General features: G+C 40.7%; 1 protein-coding gene across 1 annotated transcript in view; it reads left to right on the top strand.

Annotated features, from left to right (window-relative positions):
* The window catches only part of DYNC1LI1 (dynein cytoplasmic 1 light intermediate chain 1), a 53,759-nt gene extending 29,569 nt beyond the window's left edge, over nt 1–24,190 (top strand). The window contains exons 3-13 of the mRNA XM_018038355.1: nt 6,367–6,483; nt 7,215–7,445; nt 9,496–9,665; nt 11,834–11,927; nt 14,494–14,629; nt 15,345–15,456; nt 17,337–17,396; nt 17,521–17,565; nt 18,228–18,348; nt 20,376–20,531; nt 23,261–24,190. Of these exons, the coding sequence (XP_017893844.1) occupies nt 6,367–6,483; nt 7,215–7,445; nt 9,496–9,665; nt 11,834–11,927; nt 14,494–14,629; nt 15,345–15,456; nt 17,337–17,396; nt 17,521–17,565; nt 18,228–18,348; nt 20,376–20,531; nt 23,261–23,373 (1,355 nt within the window). The 3' untranslated portion in view covers nt 23,374–24,190. The remainder of the gene's footprint in view (nt 1–6,366; nt 6,484–7,214; nt 7,446–9,495; nt 9,666–11,833; nt 11,928–14,493; nt 14,630–15,344; nt 15,457–17,336; nt 17,397–17,520; nt 17,566–18,227; nt 18,349–20,375; nt 20,532–23,260) is intronic.

Below are 26,230 nucleotides of genomic sequence, written 5' to 3'. Positions count from 1 at the left end.
CTTCCAAAGAGACGGAGGCAGAGGTTACTGATGGTTCTGACTGCTCAGGATGTGGGTGAACAAAGGTGAATGACAGTCTTAATTTTTCTTACATAGAAACATGTTGATGAAGTAGAAATTTCACCCCTTTTCTATCTTAACTTCTGAGGCTTTTGCATTTCAAAGCCATTAATACACAATAAATAGTAATACATGGGCTTCCCTGTGGCTCAGCTGGTGAGGAATCTGCCTGCAGTGTGGGAGACGGAGGTTGGACCCCTGGGTTGGCGAGATCCCTGAAGACGGGGAGAGCTGTCCACTCCAGTATTCTGGCCTGGAGAATTCCCCGGATTGTATAGTCCCTGGGGTTGCAACAGAGTCAGACACGGCTGAGCGACTTTCACTTTCAGTACATAATGAAGTTTAAAAACCCTCCCTGTGGTTAAGAGGACAAAATTTGTATCTTTCATTCAGGGGTTTGTGAAAGTTGTGTTACTGTTTTGCCACATTTTTTCTTGTTTGTGACAGTTTGTCAGTGGCTGCTTTGTAGGCGGCTTAGGAACATACCTTCCATTGTGACGAGTTAGTACACACCGGGGATGTGGCAGTCGTCAGTAGACAAAAATGCCTGGTCCTCTGGAGTTTTGGATGAGAGAGAGACTAAGCAAAAAACCCAACCTATACTATGTGAGTAAGTTCAGTGGAGAAAAATAAAACACACGGGAGGAGTGTTGGGAGGTTGTGATTTCCCCCCCACTCCAAGGTTGTGAGTTTAAATACAGTGGTTAGGAACAGTTTACCTGAGGACATATTTGAGGGAGGTTGGGAGGAAGCTTAGGTAACAAACTTAACAAATTTCTGAAGAGAGTATGTTCTAAATAGGAGGGAACAGTGGATCAAAGCCTCGAGGTTGGAATGTTACATGAATAATTAGGTGGCAAGATAACAATACTGCTTTTATGCATATTGCCCCGTGAGTTATTCGTGGGACCTCTAAATGGGGATGAACAATAAGTAGTTGAGCAGCTGAGACTGGAAGGAAATCTGAGAGTCACTAGATTATAGGTGGTATTGAAGTCTTGTGTGGAGATTCTCTTGGACTTGTATGTAGAGTGAGGAGAACTGGGCTCTGAAGAAGGAACCCTGGGAAACAGAAACGTTGGATGGGTTGGGAACCTTCCAGGAAGACGTAGGGCCGACCACTGAAGGCAGGTGGGACAACAGCGGGCGGGGGGCGGGGCACGGCACAGGCTTCTCTGCCTTCTGCGTCTGCTTCCCTCTCTGCCTTCGCCCAGCCAGCGCAGCCTTGGGTCCAGCTGCCCCACCCCCGCCCGCCTCTCGCTAGCACTCCACTAATGGTCCAGTATGGTAAGTCCCCTGCGTATGAACAAGTTCTGTTCTGAGAGCTCGTTTGTAAGTTCAGTTTGTTCCTAAGTCCAACAGAGTTAGCCTAGGTACCCAACTAACAAAGTTGTCTATAGAGTACTGCGCTGTAACAGGTTTATAATACTTTTCACATAAATTCTATGTATGGAAAAAATAAACACAGAAAATAAAGAAAACGTTTAATCTTATAGTACAGTACCTTGCCTGCAATGCAGGAGACCCAGGTTCAATCCTTGGGTTGGGAAGATGCCCTGGAGAAGGAAACAGCAGCCCACTCCAGTGTTCTTGCCTGGAAAAATCCCATGGGCAGAGGAGCCTGGCGGGCTACGGTCCATGGGGTCGCACAGAGTCGGACACGACTGAGCGACTGACTAATCCTTGTGCCCTGTACAGTGCAGTGCAGGGTCTGGCACTGAGTGAGGAGGCACTAAGAGTTACTGGCTGGAGGAGGGAGAGGAGGTGGGAGATGGTAGAGCCGAAGGATGTTGGCGATGGGAGACAGAGCGAGCAGGCTGCAGTTTCACTCAGCCTGATGTTGATGGAAGACACACTCACAGTTTTGAAAGTTTGCAACTTGAGGTTTGTATGTAGGGGGGTTACTGTATCTAGTCTCCTTACTCTCAAACTTACCTTTTCAGTCACCCTTCCACACTTTTCCGATAGCAGTCTTTCTAAAATGCCTAAATACCACCAGGGACTCTTCACGATAAAGTCTAACTACCAGACTGGCGTAGGATGCCCTTCATAATCTCACATTCCCTCTTTGTGCTCACTTTCTGGCCCCTTTCTTTCTCACATCGTACATTTCTTGCATTCAAATTATCTGTCTTTTCTAGAAGGACACTTCTTTGCCTCCAGGCTCAGCATGTGTTTCCCTACTTCTTGGAATGAGTAACTCAGTATGGTTCATGGACATTACAAGGTTTGACTGAAATATTACCTTCTCTCAAAACCCTTTTTGACTTCCAGGCAAAACCAGAGTCTTCCTTCGCGCTGGCTTCCTGGTTGTTGCCCATCTCTGGTGTAGTCCTGATGACAGTGTCTTGAAACCCTCTTCTGTTTGTTTTTCCCTCTCCAGTTTATGAGCTCGTGGGACAGCAGCTTTGACCTGTGGATCTTTGTATTCCTAGTGCTTGGCTTAGTGTAGTGAATGTCTGTGCAGCAGTTCTCAAAGTGTGGTCCTTGGACCAGTAGCATCAGCAACACTGGGAGCTTGTTGGAAATGCAGATGTGTGGGCCCCACCTCAGGCTTACTGAACCAGGAAGCCAGGAGGCGAGGCCCAGAAGTGTGTTTTAACAAGCCCCCCAGGGGAGTCTGATGCATTTTTAAGAACCATTAATCCAGTGAAGTGAATGATGGTAAACAAACTCTGAACCCTTCCACTTTCATACAGACCTTAGACAAAGGAAGCAGCCACACTACAGTAATGGCTGCAAGAACTTAGAATTGTAAGCATATGTCCTTATGATTGACAGTATATATATGTGTGTGTGTGTGTATATTTAATTCATTTATTTGACTTCTCTGCATGGCATGTGGAATCTTGATACCCTGAGCAGGGATCGAACCTGTGCCCCCTGTATCAGAAGTGCAGAGTCGCCAAGCTCCTCTGTCCTCTCTCTCCCAGAGTTTGCTCAAACTCCTGTCTGTTGAGTCGGTGATGCCATCCAACCATCTCATCCCCTGTCATCCCCTTCTCCTTTTGCCTTCAGTTTTTCCCAGCATCAGGCTCTTTTCCTCTGAGTCGATTCTTGGTATCTTCACTCTTCTCTTAACTGCTAGACTGTTAGGGAAAATCCCACAATTGATAATATTGTTGATATGTTGGGAGAGTGTGTAATTTCCTCGGGTCTGTCTCACTGCACCAAAAATTTGAAATGGCTGACCGGTGTTAAAGCTCGGTTACAGCTCAGCTTTATTTGGCGGACCAGTGTTACAGCTCAGTTACCGCTCAGTTTTATTTGGTAAGCAGAGGAACATACATCCTTGAGGTGTAAGGTGGGCCGACCCAGAAGAAGAGGAGCTCAGTTTGGCTCCTCTGTGTATAGGTTTCTTCTCCCCCGAGCCTGCTGTGTGTAAAATGGGCTAGCCAGGAGGGCTGTTTGTTCCACCTGAGGTTCTCACTCTGGTCCTCGGATTTTCTTCCGTTCATTTTCTTGGGCCTTTCCTTTCTTTGTCTTTTAGCCACCGCCATTTTGGACTCTGTTTTCCTATTCTGACTACCTAACAGTATCATGAATTTGGAGTTCTGACCTGATACTATTTACAAGCCTTTAAAGTTAGAATTAGATAAACTAAAAGGAAGACGAAAACTTATAACTTAAGGAATCACTCGTCGTCTCACCATGGATGACCAAATTATCAGTGGTTCTTTCTAACTGATGTTATTGTGGTTTTATTCTTTTTGTTTATGCTTAAGATCATCTACAAGTATATGTGTGTATTTTTTATTCAGAAATGTTTATATATATTTGAAATGTTTAAAAAAAGTTGAAACTAACTCAAGTTTTTTGACCCTTCTAAACATACCCTTTCACTTGCTAACATCTAAAATGGAAATTAAAGAGACAAGCTAAATCCTGGGTCATATTAAGTGAAGTTTTACCTCACTAATTACTGCCTGTTTTTATGTACTTTGAAAATATAGTGCCTGATGACTTGCATCTACTCTTACAGTGCCACACAGAATAGTCTCACTGCCTTGAAAGTCCGCTGATCTTGCCAAGGACCCTCTTAAAGCAAGTTCTCCTAGATCTCACTGTGATGTAGGCTGCTTTATGTCTGTTGCTCGTGCCCACTTAGTTGACTAGATATAAATTCTTAAATTTTGTTTTATAGTGCTTGAACTACCAAAGCAAATTTGTATATATAGAGAGTTCCTTGGTAGTCCGGTGGTTAAGACTCTACACTTTCAGTGCAGAGGGTGTGGGTTTGATCCCTGATGCATGATGAAACCAAAAAAAAAATAATATATATATAAAGTAAATGCCATAAAAACTGTAAAACTGATAACATTCAAATTAGTAATCAGTATAACAAACGATGTTTTGCTGAAATTAAATAAGTTTCATGGTAAACTGAAGTCTGTGTTTTCATTTTCACTGGTCGAATTCATGATTTCTAAGTGTGACCATCACGGAGTGTGTGCCATTATCATAGTACGCTGTTTCCAGCCCAGTCTGCTATTTTGATGGACTCTCTATTTTGTTGTTTCGTCTGCACCACGTGGCTTGTGGGATCTCAGCTCCCTGACCAGGGATTGACTCCAGCTTCAGAGGGGAAGCACTGAGTCCAAAACACTCGACCACCGGGAGATTCCCCTGGTGGATCATTTTAATAGTTTACTGCAAAAATAGCACTGAAAAATAAGTACTCTTTTTAATGGCAAGTTCTTTATTGCTTAGTTAAGGCTACACTTACTGCTCTCCTGAAAATAGTTTTCTTCCATGCATCTGTTTAAATACAGGTTTTTTCCCAAGCATCTGTTTAAAGGCTGGCTTCCCTGGTGGCTCAGCAGTAAAGAGTCCACTTGCAATGCAGGAGACACAGGTTCGGTTCCTGCGTGGGGAAGAGGCCCTGGAGTAGGTAATGGCAACCCACTCCAGTGTTCTTGCCTGGAAAATCCTATGGACAGAGGAGCCTGGCGGGCCACAGTCCATGGGGTCCCCAAGAGTCGGGCATGACTGAAGCGAGTGAACAACAATAGCAAAGGCCACACTTACTGCTGTGAAGTGCTGAGAAATGGTTTAAAACCAATAGGAGCGGTGCAGCTGGAAGCAGCACTGGCTTCCCTGGGACGCTTTCTTGTGAGTCTGGCTTGCCCCTGTGGCCACTCCGCTCTGTTCTGTCTGCGTCACTTGGCCTCAGCTTGGCACCAGTAGGATGATGAACCCCGATGCACAGGTGGCTACTGCAGTTTCTTGACAGCTTTGACAGCTAAAGATAGTTAGAAGACCCAGGAGATATATAGTTTCTTAAATGCTTAACATGAAAATTGAAAATAATTTTGAAATTCTCAGAGAACTCACGAATCTGTAGAAATAAGTCCTTAAATCCAAGAAATTCATTTTTATTAAGTACTAATAACATGATATTGGCAATAACAAAAGAAGTCCATGAAATAGTAACATGTAGTATTTAAAGAAAGTGTAAGTAAAGTTGCTCAGTTGTGTCTAACCATGGGATTTTCCAGGCAAGTGTCCTGGAGTGGGTTGCCATTTCCTTCTCCAGGAGATCTTCCTGACCCAGGGATCAAACCTGCCACTCCCGCACTGCAGCCAGACACTTTACCATCTGAGCCACCAGGAAAGCCCCAATATTAAAAAAAAAAAACTTTTTGAAAAAACCTCCCACCAAACCATCAAATAGCTGGCCTGGTTTTAAGCTTCTGAAATTTGTGCCAGGTTTAAGTCGCATGATTTCTTGCTGTTAATACTTTTTAAGCCACAGTTTTTATCTATTCTACATTCTCTCTATCCTTCTTCTTGCTCAGCTCACTACCCCCAAGTTACTCACCCCTCTCCTTTGCTACTTGTTTCTTGTGGCTTCATGATTTGGCTGAGGCCAGTCACAGGTCCCTGTCCTGGTCAGTTTTTTTCTATTACCTTCCTTCATGAGTGGCCCTTGGGTGTGTGCATGTGATGCCAACTGGACCAACTAGACGTCTTTACCTGAGCGTCTTCAGACTGAAAGCTGACCGAGAGAGTGTTTTATTCCTTGTAGCTTGAATGAGGATGGCGTAAAAGTTGAGCTTCTTAAAATATGGCCACAGAGGAGATCGTTTGTAATAGAAGAAATAGAGGCTTAGCAAGAGGAGTGGAGATAATGGACAGAGAATCACGGGGTGAAGTCTGCATCTTCTCCTGTATAGTTCCCTACTCGTCTTCTGGCAAATCACCCTCTTGGTTGAAGCTAGTTCCAATTGGGTTTTTCATTCATCACACTAGGAAGCACCCTTAAATAGTCCGTATTATAATTTTAAAGATCTGTCCTTTTTACAGGTGAAGATGGAGCTGGAAAAACAAGCTTAATAAGAAAAATTCAGGGAATAGAAGAGTACAAGAAAGGAAGAGGATTGGAATATTTGTACTTAAATGTTCATGATGAAGACAGGGACGGTGAGTGTCGTCCACTTGTAATTGATTTTCCTGGTGTCTTTCTTCAGGTTGAGCTGCTGTCCATATGAAGATTAGTCTTCGACTTTTCTTAGCATCATTTATTTTACCAGGATCCGTATTATCTCATGCCAGTCTGTGAATAGTTTAGGGCATACTTTTATTGGTTTGGGATTGGGATTCATAGGGTGGTATTTTTAAACATCTTAAGGTATTGGTATGTGAACTTTAGCTTTCTCGCTGACCTTGAATAATCTGTTTTTCAGTTCCTTTTCTCTCCTGTTAAGTGAAATAAGTCTTCTGTGAATGTTTTGCCCTCGCTTTTCTGTCTTCTCATTTTCTGACGAGAGAATGTCGCCTGCTTCCCAGCTTTTTGCGTCTGACCCGCCGTCTTTGCCTTCTGTAGATCACTTGCTTTCTCATTTTTGTATATAGTGTCTTGAATATGCATGGCTCTATCTTCTGATGGTAAGAATAGAAACAAGCGATTCAGTCTGTGGTTTGGGATTGAGAAATTCAAAGGAGAGGATGTTCGTTTTCTGTGTTGGCAGTTAAATCATTTTCTTGAGTATTCTTTAGGAATTAACTGAATTGGTAGATGTCACCTAAGTAGTTGAACCTTACCAAAGGAAACCTCTCCTGTGGAGCTGCCCTAAAATGCCAAGTAGTATTGTGACTTGGATGATGAAATGACTTTATCTTGTTGCCTTGGTAACCTTCTTCGTCTTTTGCAGATCAAACAAGATGTAATGTATGGATCTTGGATGGAGACCCCTATCACAAAGGCCTCCTTAAATTCTCACTGGATGCCATTTCTCTGAAGGACACTTTAGTTATGCTGGTTGTTGACATGTCAAAGCCTTGGACTGCTTTGGATTCTTTACAGAAATGGGCAAGTGTTGTTAGAGAACATATTGACAAATTGAAAGTTCCTCCTGAAGAAATGAAAGAAATGGAACAAAAGTGTGAGTAGTCTAGACAATACAGATTTTGGAGACAAAATTTCCCAGTTGACTATCGTGATTGTTAGGAATTCTTGAGTTTGAAAAAGGTTTGACGAAGGGAAACATAATGTGAGTGCTGCCTTTGAAATTCAGTTTGGATGACGTGCTAGGTTTTAATATAGCTTTACACTGGAGACATACGCACGATGGCAGACTCTTCTGAAGAGGCGCCCTTTCTTCTTTGCCAAAAGGCCGTATGTGTTCATTTGAAGAGCAGTATTTCAGGATAAATTCTGAGTCTTTCTACAGCTGCTCATTTTCAGTAGTTTAGTTTCTTGATAAGGAAGTGGAACAATCTTATTAACCTTGTCAAAATGAAGTATGTCCACACGGATGCTAACACTATAATATAAAGATGTTAAGCTGTTTTTATGGTTTATGAAGTACATAATATATTTTGTATGTGCCCATATAAATTGGAAATTTTCATGGAAATGATGAAAACAATATGGGCCACTTCTGACAAGCTGTAGGCCAGTCACAAGTCTTTATTTCACTGAGAGCGCTTCATATGTCAATGTTGCCCTTCGTTTAAGGAAATATACAGATGGAATGCTGCTGCTCTTTGCTGTCCTTAGCTGATAACTTTTAGGGGAAATTGGACAGCTTACTGAAGTTTATATGCATGGAAACAGTACAAACTTAAGAGAATGTGTATCCTGAATCATTGGGAAAGATATCCAGCTGCTTTTAATCTATACCTTTCTTTTCTTTTTGGCCATTGCCTATGGAGCTTTTTCCTGCCTCTAAGTTTCTGCCATAAGGTGGTTCTCAGTCTGTGGTCCCACGACCGGCAACAGTACAGCTGGGAGTTTGTTAGAAACACACATTCTCAGGCCCTACCGTAGACTGCTGAGTGAGAAACTTCTGGTGCGTGCTCAAATCTGAGAACCACTGTGAGGTTGCAGCCTCTGATTTGAAGGGCAGTACAGGTGTGCGTGGGCTTCCCGGGTAGCTCAGCAGCAGAGAAGTAACCGGTGGTGCAGGAGATGCCGCTGGCTCGATCCCTGGGGTCGGGAGGATCCCCTGGAGGAGGGCGTGGTAACCCACTGCAGTATCCTTGCCTTGGAGAATCCCATGGATGGAGGAACCTGTCAGGCTACAGTCTGTGGGGTTGCACAGAGCCGGACCTGACTGAAGCAGCTGAGCACGCATGCACAGAGGTGTGCACGTGCCCCTGCGTTCCTGCAGGAACCACGATGAGCTCTTCAGGATACCCTCTTCCTTGACCTCAAGTCCGTTAGCGTTTCCCTCCTCTGTGATTCTGTATAATATTCCGTCATGCACTTACTATCCTGTGCCGTCGTTTGGCTTTAAACATGAAAATCAGCCGTGTGGAAACCCCTGTGTGTATCTACCACTGGTTCCTTAAGAATTCTTCGACAAGGGGTTACTGAATCAAAGTGTGCTTTGCTAAGGCCCTGGGTACATTCACCGTAGCTTTTCTTCTAGTGAAGGTTTGATAGTTCTGCAGATGAGTTCTAAACATTTATCAGTTTTGGTAATACCTCATTAGTTCTTATGGGAGTGATAGAATAAATATGGCTCAAGATTGCACCTAGATAGAAAGACACGAATAAAATGTTTAGAGAGAAGTTACTATTAGAAAGTCATCTGGAACCGTCGTTTAAATTGCGGACCCCCCTCCCCAACACACGTTCATCTTTTCCTATATCCTGTCGAGTGCCCTTTGTGAGGTGGAGAGGAAGAGGGACAAAGCTCAGTTGTGGCTTGCCCACCGTCATTTGCCCAGGTGAGCCAGGCCTGCATTGAACCCCACTCTTTGGAACCACTCAGCGTTTATTCTGCCTCCTGATAATTAATGTGGGTCCACTGCCCAGTGTTTATGTACTGTCTTTGAAGCAGATTTCTCAAACTCTTTTTGTTTCTTACAAGACCAAGTACGAACTCTAGCAAAAAATACGTGTCTAGATGATGGCGGAAAAGCTACCTACTGAAATGAAAAGCTGTTTCTAAACTATGTATTAAATTACTTTACTTTGATTTTCAGTGGTTAGAGATTTTCAAGAATATGTAGAACCAGGAGAAGATTTCCCAGCTTCCCCTCAGAGAAGAAATACCACGTCGCAGGAGGACAAAGATGACAGTGTGCTCTTGCCGCTGGGTGCGGATACACTCACACACAACTTGGGCGTTCCAGTACTGGTGGTTTGCACAAAGGTTAGTCTGCTTGCTGTAGACTCTGCTGCTGATGTTGACCCGGGATGAACAACTGTTTATTTCTAGGCTCCTTGTGGAGCGGACGCATTAGTTTTTCTAGGTAACTTCCAAACTAGAAGTAACAGTTTAAAATATTGAATGCTGTTCACATGTTCGCTTTGTGATCTAAATGGTAGTTTTCTTTGAAGGAAAGTTACTTTAGATGTTCTGTTGTGATTGAGTTTCATTTTCCTAATTCTGATTAGACTTCAAATTCTGTAGTCAGTTTAGTAGAAAGAATTACAGGTAAGATGATGGTTATCAAGTTTGTAAAATATTTTCCTGCCTTGAGTTTCATATGCTGATATCTTGATATATTAGGAGATTATGTATGTAAAATAGACTTGATTTTAAAGACCCATCAGTGCTCATTGTGTAAAGTTGATATGCATCTATCAAAAGCCTTTTATTAAAGAGATTCTGGTAGGGTTGCTATTAAATTCTGTTAATTTCATTCTGTCACTGTATATATACACTTTATAATAAAATCAGATTTCCTTTAAAAAATAATTTATACTTCATCTTCTCCCTGTTTGGTCTTAGGTAGTGTGTTTTTACTTTAGTAAGCCATGGACTAGTTAAGAAAATTATAGAACATATAAACGCTTTTGCTATCTAAAATTATTATCAAAAAGTAATGTGAAATTTGTGCATATAATTGAAAGAGGGTATGGAATTCATCTTTGGAATAAAAATGATAAAATTTAAAATATAACTTAAGTTTTACTTTAAACACTGCAAAAATTATCGATAACAAAGGAATAGGGGTACGATTTAAAATAATTAAGTCAAAATTTGTTGCCTGCTTTTCAAATGGTGATTCTGGTGTAGTTAGAAGTGTTTCTTGTACCTTTTCTATAAATCTGTGCTTAAGCTCTCCCAATAGAATCCTTTCGTGTGTGATTTGTTTTGATTTTGTTTGGCAAACAGCTGCTTATCGACATATATTTTCCTGTTTTTACACTGCAGATTGCCTCATAAAAGCTCTTATTTTTGAATGAAAAAAATGTTAAGTTTAAAAGGGACCTGAATCAGTTATCAGATGAGTCACAGATTCATAAAATTTTCAAGCCAGAAGAGATCATTTATAGTATTTTATAGAATCTAAGGCACCATCAGTTCTACTTGAGTTTAAGAGCTTTTAAAGTATGTGGGTGTGGGAGAATGTGTGTCTCAGATTAGATGGGTTACTCAGCTCGTTTTAAAGACCCTGGAAATTGAGATTCAGACGGTTACTTGCCACATCCTCATAGCTCAGTTAAAAATATCTTTAGTAAACTGTCATGCTTTGCCAAGTGTCGTAGAAATTATATGCATCTTTAATAATTTGAAATGCTCTCAGTTCTATAGAATGGACAGATATGCCACATTTTATATGGTGTTTATAAAGGAAACCGTTCTATGATATATTTTATATATGCATGACAAAAAATGACGGATTGGACCCCAAATTAATACTTGTTTATTTTTCGATTTCATAAGCTTCCAATTCAGAAGTTTTGGTGACGTTACTTGGATGTCATGTTTGGAACATGCTTTAATTTTTTTCCTAACATTCTTTTGTTGCAAGTAGAAATCAGATTTGTTTCATTGATTGTACTGGTGACATTTCAGAAATACCCTGTAATTCCCCTTTTCTGCTGTTGGTAAAATTGAAGTGAGAGTGAATAAAAGCACCTGAAAAGTAATGAAGGTCAATTTAGAGTTGTCAGATAATCAGAACAAAGGGGAAATGGTGTGCGGTACAGACTCCCTGGATATACGGAGTGCTCTAGAGAATTTGTTCTAGAATGTAAGTCATTGAGTTAATAAGTATAACCGCCTTTTATAAGCTTGTCCTGTTACTCTTCCTTTTATACCAAAACTTTCTCTTTGGTGTTCTTATCACCAAAGAGATGAGTATATCGTAGAAGTTAGTACCTCTTTAAGTAATGACAGTATTCATTAGTCTCAAGACTGACTAAAAGTCTCTAGACAGATAGGAGTAATTGATACTCTAGGTCCTGCCAATCAGTCACCATGTCAGAGTTGTAGTTTCGTGATATTCTCCCACCCAAAATTGAATTTAAATCGTTACATTATTATTTAAAGTTAATATTGTTCTTTTTAAAATTATTTTAACTCATTAGTGTGATGCCATTAGTGTGTTGGAGAAAGAACATGACTACAGAGATGAGCATTTTGATTTTATTCAGTCACATATCCGGAAGTTTTGTTTACAGTGTATCCTTTTAATACATTGGTCGGTGCAATATTTTGTTTGTTTATTTAAGTTGAGTAAATTGGTGAACTTAAAATTCCATAAACTTTTATCTTCTTACCTCTGGTCAGAAATTTCGTTTTAATTCCCAAGCATCTTGGTATTTTGAGATACAAAAGCAAGTACTGAAACATGTAACTTTGATTTGATGTGTTTAAAGTACTGTGATTAAGAAAAATAATTCTCAGACTTACGCAGAAAATTCTAACAACTTAGCATTGTAAATGTTCTCATTTAAAACCAGTGTTCATTACTTGGGAGTGGGTGGTAGGGCAAGATCAGTGTTTGGGTTTGTGTGTTCTTACTTTTAATATGTTTAGTATGTTAATCATCTCCAGAGTATGCATTTATCTCCATTGCATAGTCTGATACAATGGTTTTAAATGGTTTTTAAATCTGGGTGTGCCCATCTAAGAATTAACTGAATTGGACCATTCAAAAGAAAGGCTGGATAAATCTGTGCTAAATTCTGAAAAAGCTTTCTGGGTAATTTTGATGATCACAAGGTTAGAAAACCAGTCATAGGAATCTTGTGTAGTCTAGGTTGCAAGGATTAGATGAGCCGATGAATAACATTTACAGCTGAGCAAAGGATACAATGAATCAGTGAGTGAATGCTCTTAGAATTTCCTGTTGAAAACTTCAGATGGCTTGAGAGCACTGAAGCAGTGTGCTCACTCGCCCCTCCCTGGTCAGCTGTTGTGCAGTTGCATTCCCGAACCAAAGCTTGTGGGTCTGAAAAGTGACTAAATGATAGGTATTAGCACTAGATAGGAAGAGGAGGTGACGGACACATGTTTAGAGTGTCCGAAGGTTTTCATCGTCATTAGTGGATGCTGACTTAAAGACCGCTTGGAGAAAGCCTGGCCGAATAGTGAATAAGACCGCTTGACACCGGGAGCCTCCCTTTCCCCCTTTTCCTTCAGGACTTTGTCCTCTGCTGCCTTTCTCTTCTCCTGCCGCAGGATGGTTAGTTGGGTTGAATTAAAGGGCCTTCGCCTGCCAAAAAAAACAAAAAGTGGGAGTAATTGAAGTTAGGTGTTCATGGCCTTTTTTGTTATCTTTGCAGATTAGAAGATTTGAGAGCAAGCACTCTCTTTAAATGGTTATTTAAAACTACACTTGAAAATGTTTATAGAGAGATGTGATCAGGAAGATTGTCCACTAAAATAATGGCAGACCTGTAGTAAAGCTGGCTGATTTTAAAGGAATACAAAACATGGCACTTCAGGAGAGTGAGTTGTGTGTGCATGTGTGTGTCTGTGTGAGTGAGTGAACCGAAGTGAAAAGTAAAGTCACTTAGTGATGTCTGACTCTTTGCGACCCCAAGGACGTAACCTGCCAGGCTCCTCCGTCCATGGGATTTTCCAGGCAGTAATACTGGAGAGGATTGCCATTTGCTTCTCCAGGGAATCTTCCCGACCCAGGATTGAACCCGGGTCTCCTGCACTGCAGGCAGACGCTTTACTGTCCAAGCCACCAGGGAGTGAAAATCATGTTTCCTTTAAAATTAAAAAATTTTTCATTATAATGCAAATTTTCCAGCTGTGTAAATCTTCCAAATTATTATAAATTGGTTCTCGTTGTGAGAAAGATCGTTGACAAGTTCACACAGTTAAGCTTTTACTTAAGATTATGAAGTTTGTTTCTACCAAATTAAGTATTATGACAAATTAAGTATGTTTAGCAATCCTACTGTAAGGTTCTCAAGCTTTGGTTCGTGTCCTAGAAAATGTGAATATCCCAGTTCAGAGGGTACAGCAGTCTCATCGCTCCCTCCTGGCCTGAGTCACCGTCTCCCCCGGGACAGCATCACGTGCTAGCAGGTGCCCCTCAGCAGTGGTCAGAACTCTGTCAGCCGCTCCCACCACAGTGTCCGCCAGTAGTCACACGGCCCCTTTTTCCACAGGCGTCTCTTGATCTTTTGGTCCACCAGGTCATTTGGATAAAGGTCAGAGTTAGAATCTGCGTTACTTACTGTGTCTTCATGTAGGCTGTGTTATATCACATTTTGGTCACAGTTGCTGTGGATTGTTCCTGAAAGCTCCTTGATGGTTCTTGATGGTTCATCTGCTCTGTTCAGTGGCTTTCCTGAGCTTTCTCCCCAAAGTCCTGATTCCTGAGACTAGTAAAAACTATAAGAGATGCTAGTGCCGACTGCCTTTGTTGAAAAGGCAAGACAGTTGTTTTGATAAATAATATCCCTCCTTCATGAGGTTGAAGGTAAAAAGCAAAACCAAATCTTGTCTTCATGTGCTGTGAATAGTCAACTCAGTTAATTACCTTTACTTTCTTGGCTAACGAGAGTTTTGCCCTCCCGAGTTAAATCAGTTATGTAGAGATTGCTTTAGTTGAATTTAACCTGTGTGAAATACTTTATGGTTTTGAAATTCTTGATTACCATGTAATTATATCCATGGAAATTATTTTTGAAACTAATAATGTGTAAATGTTAAGCTGAGAACACAGACTTTTACAGTACCTCTTCATGGAGTTTGTCCAAAAATTTCTTTAACGGTATTAATTCAGATGGTGCAGCACTTATATACACTTCAGTAAAAGAAAATAAAAATATAGATTTAGTATATAAGTACATCGTCCAGAAACTCTATGGATTTCCTTATAAGATTCCTGCTGTTGTTGTGGAAAAAGATGCAGTATTTATGTAAGTATGCCTTTTTTTTAAAAATTTTTTGGCTGTGCCATGCAGCACATGGAATCTTAGTTCCCCAACCAGGGTCGAACCCTTGCCCCCTGCTTTGGACGTGCGCGGGCTTAACCTCTGGGCCACCAAGAAAGGCCTGCTGTACTCCTGAGTATATTGTTCTATCATGTACTGTTGCTGCAGTTTGATGCGATATCATTTTTGGTTTTGAAATGAGACCAGTAAACTTTTCCATGATGAGTTGGTGAGAATCTGTTCCTAGATTATTTTATTTATAACATGCTTTGATCTATTATTGTTGCCTTTTAGATTTATTGCTGGCCTGAGCCTTTTTGAAAGGCTGCTATTATAGCTAACTTACCTATTGGGGGCATGTATCAGTCAGTGTACCTGTTCTTTAATTGATTATGGTACATAAAGGACCCAATGTATAACCTAGACATGCTTTGAAAAGTTATCTGAATAAATTGGGAGGTAACACTAATGATTACTTCCTCTCAAATAAAAAAACTTGCAATGTCAGTTCTAAAATCAAGAAAGTTGATAAGTTTAAGTAGAAATTAGTAAACTTTAACTTGAGTATTGTAATAGATTAATTTTCCATAATTGGTCAAATTTAACTTCATAAAAAATGTTCACCTTAATCTGATCATGGATTGAATGAAAGAATGACTGTATAAATGGTTGAGAATTTATCATCTTTGTTTCTTTCTAGTCCAGCAGGGTGGGATAATGATAAGAAAATAGGAATATTACATGAAAACTTTCAAACGTTGAAAGCAGAAGATAATTTTGAAGACATCATAACTAAACCACCTGTCCGGAAGGTAAATTTTAGTGTATAGTCTTAATAGTCTTTTATACTGAGGGGGAAGTCCATTATTTTAAGATTGTAGGTAGAAAGGTAAGGGGTTAAGTAAGGTAAAGGCAAGTTGTGAACTTTACAACCTGGGGCTCCATCAGAAGCCAGGAACACCTTGGTAGAATAATAAGTAGAATTAGCGTTTGTCTCTTGAGACAGACCTTGCCTCCTCTTCCTGGTCATTAGCTGCTCATACTAGCACACAGCAGACAGGGGCTGCCAGGTTTCGCTTTATTCTGTATTGTTGCATGTCATCCTTAAGATTTCTAAGTCTGATTCCAGATGATGCTCTACTTTCATATGTCTTTCGCTAAGGATGGTGTTTTATGGTTAGATAGTATAGACACTTCCGAAAAGCTGTATGAAGCTGTGTTCGCATTTAGTACGTTCTCACTGACTTTTAATTTGAACATGCTTCAGGAAAAAGTAATGTTGATTCAGCATAGAATAAGGTTCTTAATTAAAAATCCAAACATTTACAGAGCAGTTACAAATAAGAAATATAGCATCAAATGAAAACTCGGTGCGTTATTCGGTTTGAATGTCTATTGAAAGAAACACACACTTTAAAAACAATTTTTTTCCCATTCTCTCTTTTAACAGCGAGATTGTGCTTCAAATGGTTTTTTATTCATTCCACAAATATTTGTTGCGCTGCCATTTAGGCATTAGGTGCTAAACAGGACCGTGATGAGGTAGTGAATCTGTACATGCCATCACTCAGGTGGTGATCTGTGCTCGAGAAAGGAAGCGCAGTGAGGGAGGGGGAGCAGGTGGGTGGGAGCTTACAGTCGGGAATGGGGAAGGCAGGTCTGATAAGAGGGGAGGATGTGGAGCCACGGGAAGAGAACGTGCACGTGGCCTGAGGCAGGAGTGTGTAGGGCGGCTGCAGAGGCTGGGAAGGAGCCCCCTGGAGGGCCAGAGCAGAGGGAAGAAGGCAGGGTTAGCGTCTTGCGGGGCCTCAGCATTAGGCTGCAGGCAGGACTCTGGATTTCATGCTCAGTGGGATGGAAAGTGATGGGCAGGCAAGCTGGAGTGGAGGTGGGGTCCAGTCTGCCTTAACCTTTCCAAAGGATCGCCCTGCCTTGCAGAGGAAAAGGAGGAGCAGGAGGCATGGGCAGCTCCCCCGCCTTTTTTTCCTAATTATTCAGCAGATAGAAGAGATACTGTGTTTCTACTTCAGGAATCCAGGAGCAAGTTGCTCTTCTCTCAACTGGGATATTATTGGCCCTTTTAAAACACCTAACTGTTGTTTAGTCTCCAAGTTTTGTGTGACTCTTTTGCAACCCCGGGGACTGTAGCTCACCAGACTCCCTGTCCATGAGACTCTCCAGGCAGGAATACTGGAGTGGGTTGCCATTCTGTTGTCCAGGGGATCTTCCTGACCCAGGGATTGAACCTGTATCTCCTGCATTATAGGAGGATTCTTTACCACTGAGTCGCGCAGATTTTATAAGCATGTGTAAATCTTACAAGATTTTATATGCGTGTGGCTCTTGGATTGTGCTGTCCAGAGCAGTAGGAACTAGTTACATATGGCTCTTAAGTATAAATTAAGTACAACTAAATGGAAAATTCAGTTCCTCAGTCACATTAGCTGTTATTGCAGCTCCTCAGTAGCCGCAGGCTAACGTTGGACAGCACAGATACAGGACATTTATATTAGTGCAGATCGGTATTGGACAGCTCTGCTGAAGGGCCTTGGGGAGGGCAGTCCACCCATGTACATGTGATACAGGTAATATTCATATTCTTGGTGTTTTTAAAAAATTGTGCTAATCTAGAGAGTGAGTTATGAATGACTTTAGCATAATGACTTGTTCATCTATGCATTGCTCATTTCAGTTTGTGCATGAGAAGGAAATTGTGGCGGAAGATGACCAAGTGTTTCTTATGAAGCTACAGGTATGGAATTACATCAGAAGCAGACTTAGTACGCTTAATGATTAAACCGTTCTTGTACACGTTTTCTTTAAAAGCAGCAATACATGACTGAATGTCTAACCTAGAATTTTTGTGTGTTTTTCAGTCCCTTTTAGCAAAGCAGCCACCAACTGCAGCTGGAAGGCCTGTGGTCAGTATTGCAGATCTTGACGAAGGGATTAAAATCAGTGCATCTTGTTTCAGTTCTTTAATGTCATTGATTGTATATCTGTCTGTGATGGGTGTACTTGGATATAAAGTTGAATTAGGAATGCCCCTGGAATTTGTGAGATTTTAAAAGATAAACTTTCATTCCCTTTTAGAATATTGAAATCATAAAGATCTATTTTGTACCATTTGTCCTGTAGGCTGAACCATTTTTGTATGTTGTTTTATAAATCCTCACAACAGCCAGATGAGGCAAGTCCTATCCTTATCCCCATTTTGCAAGTGGGGAAATGGAGGCTTTTTAGGACACCATGGCTTACCTGAGATTATACAGTTGCTGGGATAGGATGCAAGTCCAGACTGGAGTCTGGATCTGACTCCCATGCTTCTCTTCACAACCACACTTCATTATTCTATGTGTTTCCCTTTTTCCATTGAAAGGAAAATTTGTATGCTAAAATGTGAGGGGTCCCTGGTATTCTAATAATGAGGACACGATTGCTAAACACTTTTGCTCAGGGCTTGCAGTGTAAAGGGACCAGTGGAAGAGATGGGGGGCAGTTGTAAAGGAGTTGTTTATATGATAATTTTTGTGAAGTTGAGCTTTCAGGGTTTTATAAATATGGCTTTCATCTTTTTACTTAGGACGCCTCACCAAGAGTCCCAGGAGGCTCCCCTCGAACACCAAACAGATCTGTGTCATCCAATGTTGCTAGCGTGTCACCCATCCCTGCTGGGTCAAAAAAAATCGATCCAAACATGAAAGGTACATTTCTCTCTTTTTAAGAGTAAACAACACAGTGTATTTCACAGCAGAAATCTACCTACTGTCATCCCACCTTTTGCCTTAGCTATTTTCTTCTTTGTGTATCTATAGAGATAGAAACTCAGTGAGTCAGACTGTGAACCATTTACAGTGTAGTTTTAACATACATTCTATGGTGTGCACTTTATAAAAGCTTTGTGTTATATTTACTCATGCTGGATCTTCGAAAAAGCAAGAGTTCCAGAAAAACATCTATTTCTGTTTTATTGACTATGCCAAAGCCTTTGACTGTGTGGATCACAATAAACTGTGGAAAATTCTGAAAGAGATGGAAATACCAGACCACCTGACCTGCCTCTTGAGAAACCTGTATGCAGGTCAGGAAGCAACAGTTAGAACTGGACATGGAACAACAGACTGGTTCCAAATAGGAAAAGGGGTACGTCAAGGCTGTATATTGTCACCCTGCTTATTTAACTTACATGCAGAGTACATCATGAGAAAGGCTGGGCTGGAGGAAGCACAAGCTGGAATCAAGATTGCCGGGAGAAATACCGATAACCTCAGATATGCAGATGACACCACCCTTATGGCAGAAAGTGAAGAAGAACTAAAGAGCCTCTTGATGAAAGTGAAAGAGGAGAGTGAAAAAGTTGGCTTAAAGCTCAACATTCAGAAAACGAAGATCATGGCATCCGGTCCCATCACTTCATGGCAAATAGATGGGGAAACAGTGGCTAACTTTATTTTTCTGGGCTCCAAAATCACTGCAGATGGTGATTGCAGCCATGAAATTAAAAGACACTTCAAAGCTATGGTTTTTCTAATGGTCATGTATGGATATGAGAGTTGGATTGTAAAGAAAGCTGAGTGCCGAAGAATTGATGCTTTTGAACTGTGTTGTTGGAGAAGACTTTTGAGAGTCCCTGGGACTACAAGGAGATCCAACCAGTCCATCCTAAAGGAGATCAGTCCTGGGTGTTCATTGGTAGGACTGATTTTGAAGCTGAGACTCCAATACTTTGGCCACCTGATGCTAAGAGCTGACTCGTTTGAAAAGACCCTGATGTTGGGAAAGATCGAGGGCAGGAGAAGGGGACGACAGAGGACAAGATGGTTGGATGGCATCACCGACTCAATGGACATGGGTTTGGGTGGACTCCAGGAGCTGGTGATGGACAGGGAGGCCTGGTGTGCTGTGGTCCATAGGGTCGCAAAGAGTCGGACATGACTAAGCGACTGAACTAAACTATACCTATAGGTCATTGGAGAAATTAATGTTTTACCTGAAATGGGTTATTTGCAGTTAACAAGCAGAAAAAAACTGTATGCATTATAGTTATTTCTACAGGAATAATTGCCCTGAGTGGGATTAGTAGGTGAGACTTCTTATCTTTTTATGCCCTTTCCTGATGTTTCTCAACTGGTCAGGTTACCTGTCATCAACATGGAGCCTTGCAGTTTGCCTACACCTAATCAGCATTCTGTAAATATTAACTAATGAGAGCTCACACCGCCCCTAGTATTTCCTTCCTGTTTGTATTTTTCTTCTGTGAATTGTTTATTGCCCTCCTTTGTCCATTAATCTCTTAGAGCTTCTGCTGATTTTCATATCAGATTGGACAGCTTTGTGTAATACTTGAAGCAACTATTTTTATTTTTGAAGAACCCCTTTCAAAGGGGATATATATTCACAAGTAGCATCTGTTTTAAATGCTTTTGGCCTCTTAAAAATAACACTCTACCCTCTTTCAGCAATGAACCCAGCACAGCAAAAAAGAAATAAAATGTAAAGAAAAAAATAACACTCTTAAGTTTTTAATAATTACATTCTTAACACTTACTCATATTTGTTTTATATATGATTGATTAGAGAAGTTACCCAGCCTCAAAAGATTAAACTTGGCTTGGATTTGGAACATCTTCTGTGTGTGATTCATTTTCTGTGTATCATTACTGTAATAATTTATAGAAAAGTTGAAAGCTTTGAGTATGTTTTTTATCCTTTTTTTTTTTTTTTAAAATAGCTGGAGCTACAAGTGAAGGTGTCCTGGCAAATTTCTTTAACAGTTTGCTGAGTAAAAAGACTGGCTCCCCAGGAGGCCCTGGTGTTGGTGGTGGTAGCCCTGGAGGTGGGGCTGCAGGCGGAGGCGGCAGTTTACCACCGTCTGCCAAAAAGTCAGGTACTTACTGGGGCTTTCCTTTCTTAGCAGCGGTATTGCTCATTTAAAGTGTGCATTTCAGTGTTGTAATGTATTTACAGACTTACACAAACCTTTGTGGTGGTGTTATTTAGTTGCTCAGTCATGCCTGGTTCTTTGATACCCGTGGACTGTAGCCCCCCAGGCTCCTCTGTCCCTGGCTTCTCCAGGCAGGAATACTGGAGAGGGTTGCCATTCCCTTTTCCAGGGGATCTTCCCAACCCAGGGATCGAACCAATTCCTCCTGTACTGGCAGGCGGATTCTTCTTCACTGCCGAGCCACCAGGGAATCCACGCAAAACATGATGTAGATGACCATAATCTAATTTTAGAACATTTTCATCTCCTTAAAAAATCCACATCAAAAAGAAGGAATTTGAGACCGTTCTAGTGAGATGGTTGAACCCTAGAGCCTAATAATACAGAGTGAAGTAAGTCAGAAAAAACCAGTACACTATATTAGCGCATATGTATGGACTCTGGAATAAAGTGATGCTGATGAACCTACTTGCAGGGCAGGGAAAGAGCTGCAGAGCATGGAGCCGTGTGCACAGTTGGGGGGGAGGGAGTAGGACGAGTGGAGGAAGCAGCCGTGCGTACGCACGAGCCACATGTACGCACCACGAGGCCGCAGGGACAGCTGGGGAGAAGCTGCTGGGAGCGCAGGGAGCCCGGTCTGGTGCCCTGTGATGACCTGGAAGGATGGGATGCGGGAGAAGAGGGAGGTAAGGGAGGGAGGGGATGTATGTATAATGATGGACAATTTGAGTTGTTGAATTTCAGAAACCAACACAACATTGTAAAAATTAAAAAAAAGAAAAATGCAACCTATTAGCAGTTACCCTTCCCTCCCCTGCCGTCCTCCTAGGCAGTGATTTGTTTTCTTTCTCTTTGTATTTGCCTGTCTGGAGATTTCATATAAATGGGAGTCATACAGTATATGCCCACTTAAAGTAATGTTTTTGAGTTTCATCCATGTTGTAGCATACGTATCAATATTTTTTTAATGTTGAAAAAAATCCCATTGCATGGGTCTGCATACATCTTTTATTTATCCATTCTTTAGTTCACGCGCACACGTTTTCATTTCTCTTGGGTATGTGTCTAAGTGTGGGATTGGTGGGTCATGTAGTACCTCTGCGTTTAAAGTTTCCAAAATGCTGCACCACTTCAGGTTTTTGTTGTTTTTCCTTTTGGTTTTGCTTAACCAAGTCCAGAATGTCTCTTTGTTAGAGTATTTTTGCATGTGTGTCTATGTTTTAGAGTGAAATATAATTGATGAACAATACTGTGTTTCAAGTATACAACCTAGTGATCTGATTTGTTTTGGCCACACCACACAGCATGTGGGATCTTAGTTCCCCAACGAGGGATCGAACCCCTGCCCTATGCAGTGGAAGCTCAGAGTCCTAACCACTGGACTGCCAGGGAGGTCCCTGATTTGATATTTTTATGCATTACAAAATGGTCACCACTTGCCCGTCTTTTTGGTTAGAGACATCATTTCAGCTGTGAAGCTGTATCTCATTGTGGTTTTAATTTGAATTTCCCTGATAGCTAATGATTTTGAAAATCTTTTCACATGTTTAATAACCACTTTTATGTATTCTTTGGTGAAATGTCTATTCAAATTCTTTGCCTGTTTAGAGTGGGGTTGTTTTTATTATTGAGTTCTGGGTGTTTTTTATATATTCTGTTTATTGGACATTTTTCAAGTGTAGAATTTGCAAGTATTGTCTCCCCTATATAAAGGACATAGAATTTGCAAGTATTTTTGTGTCGGTTGTCCCTTCGCTTTGTTAAGAGTGTCCTGTGAAACGCAGGATTTTTAAATTTTGATGAAGTGTTTTTTCCTTTTGTTGTTTGTATAAGTGCTCTTCAGACTTTAACCTATTCTACTTTTTTAATCACACCTTCTTGCCACCCTTTTCTCAAGTACCTGCTGCTACCATTTTTAATCTTACAGATTTCTGAGGATAAACTGAATTAGTTTCTGGCTTCTGTCACCCTCAGTGTAGAAAAGATTACCTGTCTCAGGACTGCTAATTTAGTTACCGCTCACTCATTTCGGGGTCGCACAGAGGTGGACACGACTGAAGTGACTTAGCAGCAGTAGCAGCAGCCTCTTTCCAGATTACAAAATTTTGTTGGCTATTTTTAAGCTATTTTCTGTGTTTGTTCTGTGCCTTTTTATTAAAAAGAAAAACCTTTATGAGATGGAATGGTAGGTTCTAGTCTTCCTTCCATTTGGTCACAGACCCTACCGTCTAACACAAGGGACTGTAAGGACCTCCCTGGCAGTCCAGTGGTTTAGACTCCGCTTGCACTGCCGGGGGTGTGAGTTTGATCTCTGGTCAGGGAACTAAGATCCCACATGCCATGTGACCACCCCACCCCCAACAAAATTAAGAAAAGAAAATGAGGGAATTTGTGTTTAAATTAGGATGTTGATATATATATATAGATATATATATATAGATATATATATAGATATCTATAGATATATATATGTGTGCTTTAGATAAAGTTTTAGATATATATGTGTAAAGTTTTAGAGATATATATGTGTTTTGAATATATGTTTACGTATGTTTTTTGTATGTATGTTAGATAGAGTTAATGAAACCATGGGCAGTTGTTAAATGAAGATGCATTAGTGTCAGAGATATTTTGCCTCGTGTCTAAATCGTAGTTTCCTTCCTTCACTGTAGGCCAGAAGCCCGTCCTCTCAGATGTTCACGCGGAACTGGACAGAATTGCACGGAAACCAGTGACGGTTTCCGCTACAACACCTCCATCTCCTGCAGAAGGAGAAGCTTCTTGAAGATGCCAAATAAAGCCATCTATTCAGTTTTCTGGGATAATGTAAACTTGCCTCTGCCTTCTCCTTCAAAAGCGGAATTAGGGAGCTGGAGTGCTTTTTCAGATGGACTAAATTTATGTCCTTTTTGTGTGTGTGTGGTTGCCCATTTTTTAATAAAAGGGAACTATACAGAAAAAATTATTCTACACTATGTAGGATTGCTATTTGCATCGCCACTTTGCATAAGAAAGTAATTTTGGATTTAAAAAACTCAAATTTATAGATCTGAAATACAGCCATGGGATCATTTTCTGAAGGTTGCTTAAAACACCTAGGAGGGTTTGGGAAGGGCAGAATAATAATACGCTTTGGGCATTTGACTGACTTGGAAGTCCAAGCTTATTTTAGTTAAGACTGTTAAGAAATCTTTTAAAAAATTATGTATTAGTTTTGCTGGAAAAGAGGAGGTGATCAGTTGTCAGATTTTCCACACCACCGTAACTATACCACCACACATGGAATATGCTGAGGAAACTGTCAGCATTGGACACACTAGTCACTGTCTTAATCCATGGTCCTATAAGTTATCAAAACGTGATTTAGAAACATTGGTCAAGATTTGTTTAACTGAGAAGAAAAAGAAAGCACACTGCCTAAATGGATAAAAGAAAAATGCAGAGGTTAAAATGTAAAGAGGTATAACAGTCTGGATTTGTCTATATATATATATTTACCTATATATATATATATGACTCTGCCTTAATATACCCCTTTTTTGTTTGTGACTTTCAACTGTAATCAGTTAATAAAGTATTTATTCTCTGCATTCAGGTTCAAATAACTTGTTGGATTCTTTTATATGTAAATCTATATTTATCATACAGTGAATAAGATTTGTCAGTATTTTATTTAACTTCATAGGATTATTAAGTTTTCTACTCTTCTAAGAGACAAGTAAGTACCTGAAATTACTACCCTGTAAGTCTCCTTAAATTAGGAATTTACCTTGATCAGTACATCTTCCCTGTCAGCGTGTCTTGAACTATCAAATCTAATGTCAGCATTCCTAGTAGAAAAAAATAAAGCCTTTTTTATCATTATTTAATGGGCAGAAACTGTTTTAAAAGTTCGGCAAATTCATACAGCTACTCTTTGCGTCCTTCCAGGTCAGATCACCTGGGGGTAGTTTCACCTTTTGATACTCAGTTTTGAAACATTTGTAAGAACAGTTAGATTGTCCTACTGATGTTCAGCTAAAGAACATACGTATATTCGACCTATTGCTTAATTTCAGATAATTGAAGGAAAACGGTTACTACTATTTACATTGGTCTTTGTTATAACTTTATAATATATAATTCCAAAGATTTTTTTTCCCCACAAAATATTTGAAGACAACACCTCTACTTTCAAATGTAATTCTTTGATTATAACTTTAAAATCTGTTTAGTTTTATACTAGTGTTTGGCTCCTAATGGTTGACCGTAAATACTAAAATATATGAAAGGGTTATAATTTGTTTCATTGTGGGAAAAACTTAGTATGTTTGTGGGCATGGAAAAATTAATTTGCGAAAACATTTTGTTTGATAAAATATGAGGGGGAAAATGCCGCTGGTAAAATCCTAATGATTCTGCAATTCTGGTGTTGTAAAGGCCAGTTTTTCTAAACTAGTTGTACTTGAAGTAAGTGAAACTGATGAAGATTGCAGACTGTGCTTCATGGTCTGCCGTGGTCTGCCGTGGTCCGTGGCCTGCCGCCGTGGCCTGGCCGTGGGCCTGGCCGGTGGGCCCTGCCGTGGCCTGCCGTGGGCCCTGCCCGTGGTCCTGCCCGTGGGTCTACCGTATTTTGGCATGGTCTAGACCCAACTCCATGGGGTTTTTTTTTTTTTTTTTTCTGTGTACATTGGAGATATACTAGAAAACCCTCAGAATATCTTTGTTACCTGAATTAATTATAACTGTTCACTTTATATGAGGTTCAGTTTTAACTAATTGAAGATCTTTTGTTTATTGTGGTTAGAATTTAAACCTTTTTTGTTCCCAATTTTTGCAAGGAAATTTGTTTTTAAACTACTTAATTTTTTTTTTTAGCTGTTTTTAATTGAAGTACACAGTACAAAAAAGTAGACAGCTTACAGGTGTATGGTTTGAAATACCACAAAGTGACCACATACAACCAGCACCAGCATCAAGAAAGACACCGTTACTGGTATTTCCTGCGTGCCCCCCCGCAGTCCTCCCACCTACCAAGTTACTCCTGCCTTCTCCTCCAAAGCCATAGATCAGTTTTACTTGTATTTAAGCTGTATATGAATGGACTCTTAACATTTATATTTCTTTGCGTCAGGCTTCTTTCAGTTTTTTGGGGTGCCTCCATTTCGTTGCCTGTAGCAATAGTTAACTAATTCTCATCACATCACACTTGGTCGTGCAAAAACACTCACATCTCTAGTATGCTGTTGACAGGGTATGTTAGTTTCCCATTGCTGCTGTAAGACACTGACAGAATTTAGTGGTTTAACACAAATGTGCTATCATGCCATTCTGGAGGGCAGAAGCCGAAACCAGCTGTGCTAGGTTAAAGTGTCAGCAGGTCTGGTTTCTTTTGGAGGCTCCAGGGAGCGTCTGTTTCCTTCCTTTCCAGCTTCTAGAGGCTGCCTGAATTCCTTGGTTCCTGGCCCCCTGTCCATCTTCAAAGGCAACAGCGTTGCATCTTCTGGTCTCTGCTTCCAGCACACCGCTTCTCGCTCTGACCCTGCTGCTTCTGCATATCAGCATCCATGGGATTAAACTTGGCCCACGTGAGTAATCCGCTGTAAGCTCCCCCAACGCTTCACTCTCCTTGCTTGCGTGGTTTCTGAAGAGGAATTGAGTGT

The sequence above is a fragment of the Capra hircus genome, chromosome 22, assembly GCF_001704415.2.
Source record: "Capra hircus breed San Clemente chromosome 22, ASM170441v1, whole genome shotgun sequence".
NCBI lineage: Eukaryota > Metazoa > Chordata > Mammalia > Artiodactyla > Bovidae > Capra > Capra hircus.
Note: the sequence above shows the minus strand (reverse complement) of the source record. Positions and strands in the feature narration are given on the sequence as shown.